The 12,158-nt window shown below is 43.4% G+C and overlaps 1 protein-coding gene across 1 annotated transcript in view; it reads left to right on the forward strand.

Annotated features, from left to right (window-relative positions):
* The window catches only part of TG (thyroglobulin), a 251,456-nt gene that overhangs the window by 5,301 nt on the left and 233,997 nt on the right, over nucleotides 1–12,158 (forward strand). The window contains exons 5-8 of the mRNA XM_012648052.1: nucleotides 595–754; nucleotides 8,176–8,282; nucleotides 8,780–8,923; nucleotides 9,130–9,315. Of these exons, the coding sequence (XP_012503506.1) occupies nucleotides 595–754; nucleotides 8,176–8,282; nucleotides 8,780–8,923; nucleotides 9,130–9,315 (597 nt within the window). The remainder of the gene's footprint in view (nucleotides 1–594; nucleotides 755–8,175; nucleotides 8,283–8,779; nucleotides 8,924–9,129; nucleotides 9,316–12,158) is intronic.

Genomic DNA, 12,158 nt, shown 5'->3' on the forward strand with positions numbered 1-12,158 from the left:
GTTTATAAAGTAAAAAAATTTATAATAAGCTAAGGTTAATTTATTATTGAAGAAAGAAAAAATTTGTTATGAATTTAGTGCAGCCTAAGTGTACATTTATAAAATCCGCAGTAGTGTGCAGTAATGTCCTGGACCTTCACATTCACTCACCACTCACTCGCTGACCCACCCAGAGCAACTTCCAGTCCTGCAAGCTCCATTCATGGTTAGTGCCCTATATAGGCGTACCTTATTTTTTTATTTTTCATATTATTTTTACTGTCCCTTTTCTATGTTTAGATGCACAAATACTTACCATTGTGTTACAGCTGCTTACAGCACTGAGTACAGTAACATGCTATACAGGTGTATAGGTATAGCCTAGGAGCAATAGGCTATACCACAGAGCCTGGGTGTGCAGTAGGCTACGCCACCTGGGTTTTTGTGTAGGCACACTCTGCAATGTTCGCACAATGGTGAAATCGCCTAATGATGCATTTCTCAGAGTGTATCCCTGTCGTTAAGCAACGCGTGACTGTATATGCAGCTTGACTGCAGAAACATATGCACCCATTCACAGAGAAGAATTTAACATTTTTTCATTACAACGTTTAGGTCCAAGGAGCTGTGAAATAAGAAACCGCCGTCTTCTCCATGGGGTAGGGGACAAGTCGCCACCCCAGTGTTCTGCAGATGGAGAGTTTCTGCCTGTCCAGTGCAAATTTGTCAACACCACGGACATGATGATCTTTGATCTGGTCCATAACTACAACAGGTGAGGGGACCCAGGCTGCAAAGCTCACACGTTGAGCTGAGGGCTCGTGTGTGTCATACACACGGCACGATGAAAAATTGGAGCTGCCTCACTCTCATATGTTGCTGCTGGGCATCTGAATTACTGCAGCATTTTTAACAAAGCAAACTGGCTATTGCTATTAAATTAAAAATATGTGCACCCTCTGGCCCAGCCAGCCCATGGAGATGTAAAATACCACAATGTGAAGACATATGTATGCGGGTGTTTACTGCATCGTTTTTCACTATAGTATAAAACTGGGGAACAAAGTGACTGGGAAAAGGTGGATAACTGAATAAATGTGCATTGCCGTAAATATTTATGCAGCCATTAAAAAGAATCCATTAGAGCTAGAACAGTTGACTTGGAGAGGATTCCACAGTATATTATGATAATATGATTCAAGATACAAAGTACAGATAATACAATATAATGTGATTTACTTTTTAAAGAGCAAACAAGAAAAAATATCCTTTACATATGCCTATACAATTATATGATGATGCTGGTGTCTGCACAGGACTAAGTGGGCTCCGAGGCCAACGTGAAGCGGCACATGCTGCGTCGTTATGATGGGCTGCTTCGGGGGTCAGGGCTGTTCTGCAGAAGGAAGAGCGGGCAGAAAGGGGTTGGCAGAAAGGGACAAAAGACAGCGCTCCAGAAGCATTGATGTCATCATATTTATGAAGTTTTGTAAACTGTGTGTATGTGTGCACTTATAAATAACTTTAAAGATTTAAATAACATCTTTAGAAAGGGAGCTGCATTAAAGATCTTGGCCCCAGTAGCTGGATAGCTTCTGGTTATCGAAGATGGCCACTTGATTATTGCAAAGGGCTCGTGCAGACTTCAGATGTAATTGAACCATTCTGAGTAAACAGAAATAAGAATACTAGCCTGCAAATGCTGGTATGAATTCTCTTGGACAACTCGAGCCTCTGTGTGGCTGGCTTCTAAAACCACCAGTTTCTTTTCCCGTGCGAGAGAGGAAATTCTCATGGGCGGTGCCAGGAGGAGTCTCAGACTAGCAGCCTGTACACAGGATCTGTTCCTTAGACAGGTTTTGTTTGAGCTGCGTGATATTTTTTAAACCTAGACCTTTTATTAGGTTATACCCTATGAAACTCCTGTTTTTGTAGATAAAAAATAGTTGGACACGTGCAGTTTTATATGTTCAACTTAAAATACTAAATTCTGAATTTCCGATTTCAAAGAACAAGGGTGGGAGGCTGCGTGCATTCACTCATGGCACCAAGAAAATGGACTTGCTCTGCCCTTTTTGGACCAAGGACACACCCGCCTGTGTTCCAGGTCCCTCTGTGCTCTGTCGTCATACCCTCTGTTGTCATACCCCGTATTACCTGCCCGGTCCTTTAGCACTTACCTTTGTGACCTGCATTCTGCCTCTGCCACTACTTAGCATGGTGGCCTGGCCACTTACTCTCTCAGAGCCTCAGTGTTCCCTGCTAGGAAATGTAGGACAGTGTCCGCTTATTAGGTCACAGTAAATCCAATGAGACCCCATCTGTGAAACCATTGCAAATTGACAAAATTGTAAATTATTATACATCTGTAGGGAATTCTCATATATCACCTAGTTTTGGCAAATGTAGGTTGTAGGTTAGATCCTGCCCCCCCGCCCCAAACCTAGAGAATGGCCTGCCTGTGAACACATATAAATCTCCAACAGCCAGATTCACTGAATGTTCTTTGAAGCAAACAGATGTATTCTCCGTTTGAATTCAGCTGAGTGCTTACCATATACAGGAAATTTTGCATCCTTTTATTTACTTTAATACTTACAGAAACAATTTGATAATTGTAGTCTCTAGTATAAATATGAGGACTCTGAAACACAGAGGTTTAGGAACTCACCCCAGGAAGCATAGTTAGTGGGTGCTAGAGCTGTCTGGATCCTTTTACTAGATCATGCTACTGTGATTCATCTTTGTTGCCAAACAGTGTATAGTACAGAGCTTGCACCCAGTAGGTCTACAATCTGTGCTTACAGAACAGGTGAATGCATCTAAGAACTTTTTGGGTGCCATGTTGAGATTGAGACACAATTCACAGCTACTTCCACCAGAGGGCAGTCGAGTTAAATGCAAAAGTTTAGCACTAAGCATCCATTGTTTAAAACAAACACACAGAAATTTACTCCTGAAATGGGATCCTTTTCTTTTTTGTAAGCAAGCATGTCTCAGAGCAAATTCTGGTTTAGGAAGGTCATGGGAAGGGTGGGATGGTTGGTTACTGGAAGCCCAGCTGTAATCAGGGATTTTCTGATGCTTATGTTGACCTGGATGGTCTCAGGCCCAGTGACTCCTCTGGGCAAAGTGGACGGAGCCACGTGAAGAGTCTAAGCTTAGCACCTAGGGTTGCAAGGTAAAATACGGGACAGCCAGTTACATTTGAATTTCAGATAATCAAAGAGTAATTGTTTAGTGTAGGTAATTCCCCAATATTGCACCAAGCATTTTAAGTCTGGAAGGCGGGTAAGGTATGTCCTAATCGCCCTCAGACTTGGATTTCAGAAAGAATGGAGTGGGGTGGGGGAGGAGCAGAGTGGGTGGGTACTGGGAGGCTAGTCCAGGTGGGAGACAGTGATGTGCAGTAGGTGACGGAGAGGAGGGCTGACAGGTGGGAGAATTATTTACCAGATGGAACCCACAGAGCTTGGCGAAGCAATAAATATGGAGGGTGAGAGCAGGGGAGAGTCAAGGATGACTCCCAGGTCAGTTTTAGATGGATGGTCGAGGATGAGTTTGGAAAGGAAAAATGACAGGGTTGGTTTTGGAATGTTGAATCTGAGGGTGTTTCTTTGGGACACTGAAATGGGGAAGTGGCCTGTTGACTTATTTCCCTGGGGCCATGGGAAGGCTGAAAGCCTGTGGGCAGCTCATTTGCCAACCTGTTGTGAGTTCTTAATGTGCTGGGTGATGATTCGCACCTGAACTTGGCCATAGAGCTTGTGCATTTGAAGTAGGTCCTTTTGCCCTTGAAGAATGCCATTGCTCATGACACCTATTTGGCTGGTGACTTCTAAAGTACCATGTCGTGACAGGGAGTAAGCTTTGCTAGTCCTTTCTGACCCATGCCCCATCTCTCACATTGCCCTGGCCCAGCCGCAGGTTTTGGCCAAGCAGATTACAGGTAAAGCTCTTAGGAGCCTTCAAGCAGGGCTGATGTCATTAACAAGATTTTAGTGGTCTGAGTTAAAATTCAGTTAATTGGCTTCTTTATCAACCCTTGCCCTTAGTGACTAAATTCACTTAAACTTTTTAGCAAACTTCTTACCACAAACCCCTTAGCCACCCATGCTACCCAGACTATCCAGTGGGAAGGATCAGATGCATCTTAATACATGGTGAAGGCGCATTGTAAGTGCAAGATAGAAGGGACTGTATGGGGAAATTGGGTACTATGCTAGGCTACAGCCCCTCCACAAAGGAGTACCTACTCTAGTGCAGGAGAAAATCAAATACATGACTAATTTATTAATCAGTGGTTAGATTTCTGGAGAGACTGCCCATGGAGATGCTAGAGGATCTGACTGAACCCAGACACGTGAATCCTGCTCTGCACGTGAACAAGACCAGATGCCTGGTGGGGACCAGTGCTTCACAGTCTTGTCAGTAACTTCCCGGCCTGTAGGCTGGGTGCAAGCTCAGAAATGCCATCGCCTGTCCCTCCACTGGCATTGTCTTTCTTGAGGACTCTTCTGTGATCACCCTGAGAGTTTGCTTTTTATTCAACAAAAAGCAAGCATCCTTTTCCACTAGACAAAATACATACCATTTTTTATTTTTATTAAATATTGCATTGATTTTGTCTTCTTTCTTTCCTCTGATGTGCCCAGAACAGGATAAAAGTGGAAATTAGAGGAAATCATGAGGAAGGCAAAATAAGGGTAGGAAATAAGAATAAGGCAAGGCCAAGGTAGGTCCACATCAACTGTTCTGTGAAGTTATAACAGATGTGCGAGGCTGCGTGTTTGTCCCTATATGACCAGAGAAAAGAGAAAATAGTCTAAGTTATTTGGTTTCTACCAGATAAAAATAAGCTTGTTTCTCAGGGGAACACAACTTTTTCTTCTATCGAGGATGAAGGAGACTTTGTCCCTCTGGTCCTTATAAAGGGGATAATGCCATGTGCCAGAGGGGCTGCATGACGTGACAATTTCCTACTGCCAACAAGAGAGTCAGTTTCTTAAGTCTGGGGCCTGTGAGAAGCAATGGGCACAGCGTTTTCACGTACTGTATTTCAGTGACTGAGACCTTGGGTCCTGGCATTTTCTAAAGACTTGTACCTCCCTCCGTGACTACCAATCTCTCAGATTTCCCTGTCTCCCACCTTGAAGTTGGAGGCACGTTAACCACCCTTCTAGACACGTTGTCCCTTTCTCCATTTGCTCCTGGTCAAATCGATATTCTTGGCTTTAGAATTGAACTTAAACTCATCCTTTGGGAGCATTCTTTGGCCATACGATAGGTTCCAAACCCAGCTGGCCCAAGTGTAAGGGTGGAGTCAGGGCTGTCCCACTTTCTTCAGGACGTTCTGTTCGCTTTCAGTGGTTTGACTTTCCTTGGTTGACATGGGGTAGCGATCTAATACGGAGAAGATTGACGGCACGGCAGAAACCCTGTGCCCTGGTGACAATAAATCACCAAAGACAACAGCAAAAGTGACAACTAAACAGTATAATGGTGCTACTTGTTATGCTGGAGGAAAAATCCAAAATTCACAGATGGTGAAGTTGTGTCAGAAATTAGCCACAAAAATCAGATTGTAGCAAATTGAATTGTGGGAACACAGGAAATCAAGGGAGATTTAGAGCTTGAACTCACTGTTGACTGCAGGGCCCCCAAAAGAATGGGCTCTGTTGAAGTGGTGGCCTCACCCTCCAGCCCCCGTGTTGTAGAAAGAGCACTGGAAGTGAATTCGGGATACCTGGCTCCTGGTCTTGGCTGGGTGATTTTGACCCAATCATGTCACTGCTCAGAATCTCATTTGTGAAATGGAGATTTTTAAAGCGTTGTTATGAGAATTAAATGACGTAAAATATGGAGAGTGTTGGGAGTAGTGTCTGATCGTTCAATACATACCACCTGTTATTATTTTTGTGAGTAATAATTAATAGTGACATATTAGCTCTTCTCATCACATACAGAATCGGCAAGGAGGGATTAAAGAGGGCAGCACAGGGCATTGGCCCCAGAGGTCAACAGAGGACAGCCCTAAAGAGTTTAGGTGGCAGCACCTGGCCTTAGGGTGGTCTTACCAGGAGTGGGGAGGACCACTCTCTCCAGCTGAAGCCAGGGCCATCTCCAATATGCAGGAAGTGATGAGAGCAAGAGTGAAGTCCATGCAAAAAGTAGATCTGGGTACTGGGCAGTTTATAAGGCCAGAAACCACAAGACAGGGACTCTGACCATAAAGTGGTGGATGGAAATGGCTCAGAGACCCTAGAGTTCATGTCTTCCCTGGGCCAGGACATTGAAGTGGGCTTCTGGGTTCAACTGGCAGAGTATGGGCCTAGAATGATTTCAACTTCTTGTGCCTCACACTGGAATGGGGTTCAGAAGCCAATTGGGGCCAGCACCTGTGTCATTAGCATCTATCAGATGCCAGGAAAAGCTCAGTGCTTGGCATACGAGCCGAGTGTTGGAGCAGAGTCACAGCCCTTGCAGGGCAGGGGGCAGGAACCAGGTGCAGCCAAACACACACTGAATAGCACCACTGGCAGAGATAGGTTTCCGTGGGGGTAAGACCAGGGCTGGAACCTGAGTTCGCACCACTAGTTGAAGATAGTGGCCCACATATGTCACCTTCTTAATTTCTGACACTCCTTTTTTTAGAAGTGTTAAGTGGATTAAATGAGTCAATGTCTATTAAATATCTTGTGGACATTTTTTTACAAAGTAGTGCTCAATAAATGGAGGTGATTATTACACTCTTATCAACACTTTCAGAATTGAATTATCCCAGGTTTCAATGAATGAACTTTTATTATACACCCCCTGTCAGTGGCAACTAGGCAAAGTGAGTTTTTAATTTCTGTTATGCAATTCACTTGCTATAACATTCTTTATTTAATCCCCATATTCACAATAATAGACCAACAATGTGGGAAAAAAAACCCTTATCCATAACCTATAGTGCTTTCATAGATTTTTTTTTGCATATTCATTTCTATTCAAATTAACTAATACTTGTTGCACCCACATGTTCAGGGTCTGAGCAATTACTGCGCCATACATTGTCTTCCAACACCAGCTCATTTACATAGTACTAATTGCAGCATATGCATTCCATTTTATAGTCTACTCTTTTTATATAATGTTATACATGCTCCCTTTTGGCTAGTGTTTAGAAGTATCATCCTCAACTGTAATATTTTATTCCATTTAGGAGATATACTATAATTTACTTCTTAATTTTTCCATCATTGGATATTAAGGTTGTTTTCAATATTTTGCTAGAATAGATTACACAGCAATAGACCTGTCAGTGCAGAGAGCTGCTGTTTCCGCTAACTTATTGTTTGGGGATATGTTTTAAGACGTAGGTAGAAGCATACTATGCTTGGACCTCATGTACAGCTGTATAGGGCATGAAAACAAATCTCTCAGTGTTGTACAAAGATGAAAAATAAATTCCTCTCTGGTTGCTAAATCATCACACAGGAGAAGAACTAAAACATGGCTCTTCATACCTTGGCTTTCTGTTACTTCCAGGATGGGGAACCCAGCTGATGAGCTCCTTACAGTAATTGCCAAGCCAGACATGATCAAGGAATATCTTTCCTCGATTTACAGAAAGGGATGGATAGCCCTTGTTAATGATGTCATATTGATTCATGTTTTTTCAACTATGGAACTGGAAAATTTCCTTCTTACAGATTTCCTATGGTGGGATCTGGCTCCTTTTCAAGCTCTTGAAAAGTTGTAAAGGGCCCTGAAGTCATTTGATCTTCGAAAATGAGATCATCTACAATGTACCATATGTTTGCAAAGCAAACTTGGCCTTTAGTCTCTAGAGCTATATTCCAGCAAAGGAACCAGTTAATGCGATGATCATGACTTGTTTTCTGCCTGTCCCTGTGAGACACATGCGTGGGGATAAACTGGTCAAATGCCATAAGTGAGGCAAACAGCTAATTAGTAGGTGACAGCTAAGCACAGCTTTATTTTATAAGGTCCAGCCTGGTTCCAGCCAGGTAAAACCAATTTAGAAAAGAAATGCATTTGCCAAAGGAGGCATGGTGCAACTGTCAGGAGATAAAAAAGCAGACATTCCTTTTCCCTCGGTGTCGACTTGGCCACATTTATTGCTACAGGAAGAGCTAGTGATGACTTGTCTTTTATGAAATGGTGATCATAAATCTCATTCTCTCTCAGGTTTCCAGATGCATTTGTGACCTTCAGCTCCTTCCGGAGAAGGTTCCCTGAGGTGTCTGGATATTGTTACTGTGCTGACAGCCAAGGGCGGGAACTGGCTGAGACAGGTGAGTGAGCACACCTCAGGCAATCTGAAGGGAGGGAGAGCAATTCATTAGATGCCAGAGCCTAAATATCATTGCTTGTAAAGCAGAACTAGTAGTGACTGCCGCTCCCCTACCAGGCCATTGTGGGTATTGAAAAGGACCCAGTCTTAGCAAACTTTCATCTGTGGTACTTTGAATTCAGCTGGCCTGAATGGTGCCTTTGTGCTTACTGGAAAGAGGCACCCCCCGACCCCCAGGCAGGTATAGCTCTGAGGTTGGTGAGTGGAACACAGGGTGGATTTCAATCTCTTATTCTGGAGGCAGTGCTTTGTGCTGTGAACAGCCTGCACAACCATACACAGCAGCCCTGACTTTGGAAACTATTAAAGTATTGTTCAGACCTGATGCGTAATGATGCTGGTGAAGGCTCTGTCCCTCTTAATGTCTATTTGCACTGCAATGTCAGGGCTTCCTTTCTAAATGAGACCATCCCTGAAATGCTTGCTTTTTTTGCTCAGGTGTGGAGTTATTACTGGATGAAATTTATGACACCATTTTTGCTGGCCTGGACCTTGCTTCCACCTTCACTGAAACCACCCTGTACCGGATCCTGCAGAGACGGTTCCTAGCAGTTCAATTAGTCATCTCCAGCAGATTCCGATGTAAGTAACAAGCTGCCAACAGATGTGTATGTTTCTGCTGAGGGAAACCACTTGGGTTTTAAAGTGGCTACAGTCTATTTGGCTGTTCAATCAAAGTGAGTGTGGATATTAAAAAAAATCTTAGCAGCAAACAGCAATGCATGCTGTAAACACATGAAGCGTTGTGTACACACTGCCTTCTCCTTTCTTGCATGAATTTCTTCTAGGCCCCACAAAATGTGAAGTGGAGCGTTTTGCAGCAACCAGCTTTGGTCACCCCCATGTTCCAAGCTGCAGCCGAGATGGGGACTACCAGGCAGTGCAGTGCCAGAAGGAAGGGCCGTGCTGGTGTGCGGACGCCCGGGGAAAGGAGATCCAGGGAACCCGGCGGCAGGGGGAGCTGCCATCTTGCGGTGGGTTTCCTCTCTGGGGGCTTTCTCTTTTGGTCTCCTCAGATCATACTGCTGTAACTGTTCCCCCAGACAACCTTCTCTCGACCCCATTAATTCAACTGCCTACTAACTGCTCCACAGACCCTTCAAGTACGATGTGACTGAAAACCAGTTTATCATCATCAACTTCCAACATGTTTCTTACCTTGTGTCAGACGTAGTTGCTTTCTCAGGGAGCTCAAGAAATATTGGGGGGCTCATAGGTGGAAAAAAAAAGAAAAGAGAATCAAGTTTCCAGGTGCCGTGAGAGGAGTGTGTACAGGTAACTAAAGGACCGTAGTTGCAGGGTGGGGGGTGGTCCATTCTATCTTGCAGTATGCGTGAGCATGGGGCACTTAGGGAACCTTCGTGGAAGAGGTGACACTTGATCAGAGTTTTCTACAGTGAAGATGTTTCCTGAAGGAGGAAAGTAAAGAAAGGTGTTTTCTACAGAGAAAGCAGGAGAAGCAAAATTATAAGGACAGGAATAATAGGCATTGATAGGCTAATGATCACAGAATCTGCAAGAAGGATAGAGGAAAAAATTTTGTGGGAAAGGCAGTAGTACGTTGGTGAGGTCTTTCTTATCATAACAAAGGTGTGAGGTCTTCATCCTGGAGTGAAGGCATTGAGAGGTTTAAGCTGGAGAGTGTTGTGATAGCTTTTGTGTGTAAGACAAAGAAATTCTGGTGGAGAGGCAGAGGGGAACATTAGGTTGGAGGCAATGCAACTAATTAGAAGGTCATTGAAATGTTCTGAACCAAGATGATGGGGTCTATATTAGTTTTCTAGGGCTGTTGCAATAAATCATCACAAACTGGGTAGCTTAGAACAAAGGAATCTATTGTTTCACTGTTCTGGAGGCTGGAAGTCCAAAATCAAGGTGTCAGCGGGGCCACGCTCTCTCTGTAGGCTCTGGGGGAGGATCCTTTCTTGCCTCTTTCTAGCTCCAGCAACTGATGGCATTCTTTGGCTTGTGGCAGCATCACTCCAGCCTTAGCCTCCATTGACAATGGCTGTCTTCCCTTTGCACCTGTTTCTGTGTCTCTGCTCCTCTTCTTATAAAAAGAGCAGTCACATTGGATTAAGGGCCCACCTAACCCAAAAGGACCTCATCTTAACTACTCTCATCTACAATGACTCTTTTTCCAAATAAGGTTACATTCTGTGGTTCTGGGAAGAACATGAATTTTGGGGGGACACTATTCAACACGGTATGGGGACCGATCCTAAAGCAGAAGCAGGGGGAGGTAATGAGAACTGTTACCAGGCATTCCAGCAAGACCCCATTTGATCTTCCCAGTGGGAGTTTGAGGTATGTTAGCGATGAGGGAGGGACAAGAATCCAGGAGCTCTCACAGGCTTCTGACTTGGGTAAGCTGTGTAGATTCAGAAAGGTTTGCAACAGTGAAGAAGAATGTAGGGTTTTTTATGGCTTCAAAATAGATATGTATTAACGTTTGCTCAGTAATTCCTGGTAAATCACTCCATTTCTCCAACCTAACATTTTAAATATTCTATGTGGTGTTTGGTAGTGCTCTATCTGCTGAGTATGAGAGTGTTGAAAATGAAAATTTGGAGGTCCTGCCTTGAAGATATTAATACTTACAATCACATTTCAGTTCTGTCAAAACCTAGAGAATGTTGTGCCCTTTAATTTCCGGTGGAAATGAAGCACTATGGCTTTCCAAATGAAAAACAATAAATAGCTCTATCAAATGCATGGATGGATCATATATTTTTACTTTTTCTCTCTGGCATGTCAGTCCTCTTTCTGTGGAAACAAATGCCACATGGAAATGATATCTGAATTTCTTTGCCTTGGTAACACCACATAACAAATGGATGGAAGGGATAAGCTATGAATTTGGAAAGAGAATAAGCAGTCAACTTTATTCCTTCCATACCTTCCTGTAATAGCCATTAGAGGAGGCCATGGCCTCGGTGGGGGATGTGTTACATGCTCTGATGTTGCCAGTCTTCTTCCCACCCCCTCCCCCCTTCTCACCACATTTTCCAATTCTTTCTCTGTTGCCTGGTTACGGAAGGAAATTGGCTGACTTCCTCTTTGGCATCCATGTGCATCAAGAGGAAAAAATTATTTTAAAAGTTGGGGGTGGGTTGAGTGGTTTAAAAGGTCCTCTAAGATTTGTGATTTCATGGAGAAAAAAGCAGCATACTTACTTCTACCTATGTGACTGAGACCTCCACTTGGCATTTGAATTTTATTTTATTTTTTTCTTTAATGTGATTACGGTCAACCTAGGCTGTTTAGATAGAATGACCTGACCATGCATGGAGTTCACTGAGTTGATCACTGTTTAATTAGTAATTTCAAGGAAAGGTCAAGAAGCCCAGAAGAATGTGCTAAGTGTGTTTTCTGGGCACTATTGTATTATATTATAGGAAATATTATATTATAATAGAGGAAAATATTTCTTACTATGGGAAACACCAATATCATCTAAGATATGGTTCTTATCCTCAAGGAGACTGCAGCTAGCCTGGACAAGACTACCCATGGGGAGATATTAGGCAGTCACACAGAAAGCATATAGTGGTGCATTACAGTCCATTAAAAATTCCAACAAGGGAATACTTGAAAACAACATTTCATTAAATACAAATAGGAATTTGTTGGCATACTAGTTTCCTAGATTGCCATAGCATATCCCCACAAACTAGGTGGCTTAAAACAGCAGAAATTTATTCTCTCACAGTTCTGGGGGCTGCAAGTCTGAACACCAGGTGTGGGCAGGACCATGCTCCCCACGGAGGCTCTAAGGAAGGGTCCTTCCTCGCCCCTTCCTAGCTTCTGGTAGCTG

The sequence above is a fragment of the Propithecus coquereli genome, unplaced genomic scaffold (assembly GCF_000956105.1).
Source record: "Propithecus coquereli isolate 6110/MARCELLA unplaced genomic scaffold, Pcoq_1.0 Scaffold28, whole genome shotgun sequence".
NCBI classification, from domain to species: domain Eukaryota; kingdom Metazoa; phylum Chordata; class Mammalia; order Primates; family Indriidae; genus Propithecus; species Propithecus coquereli.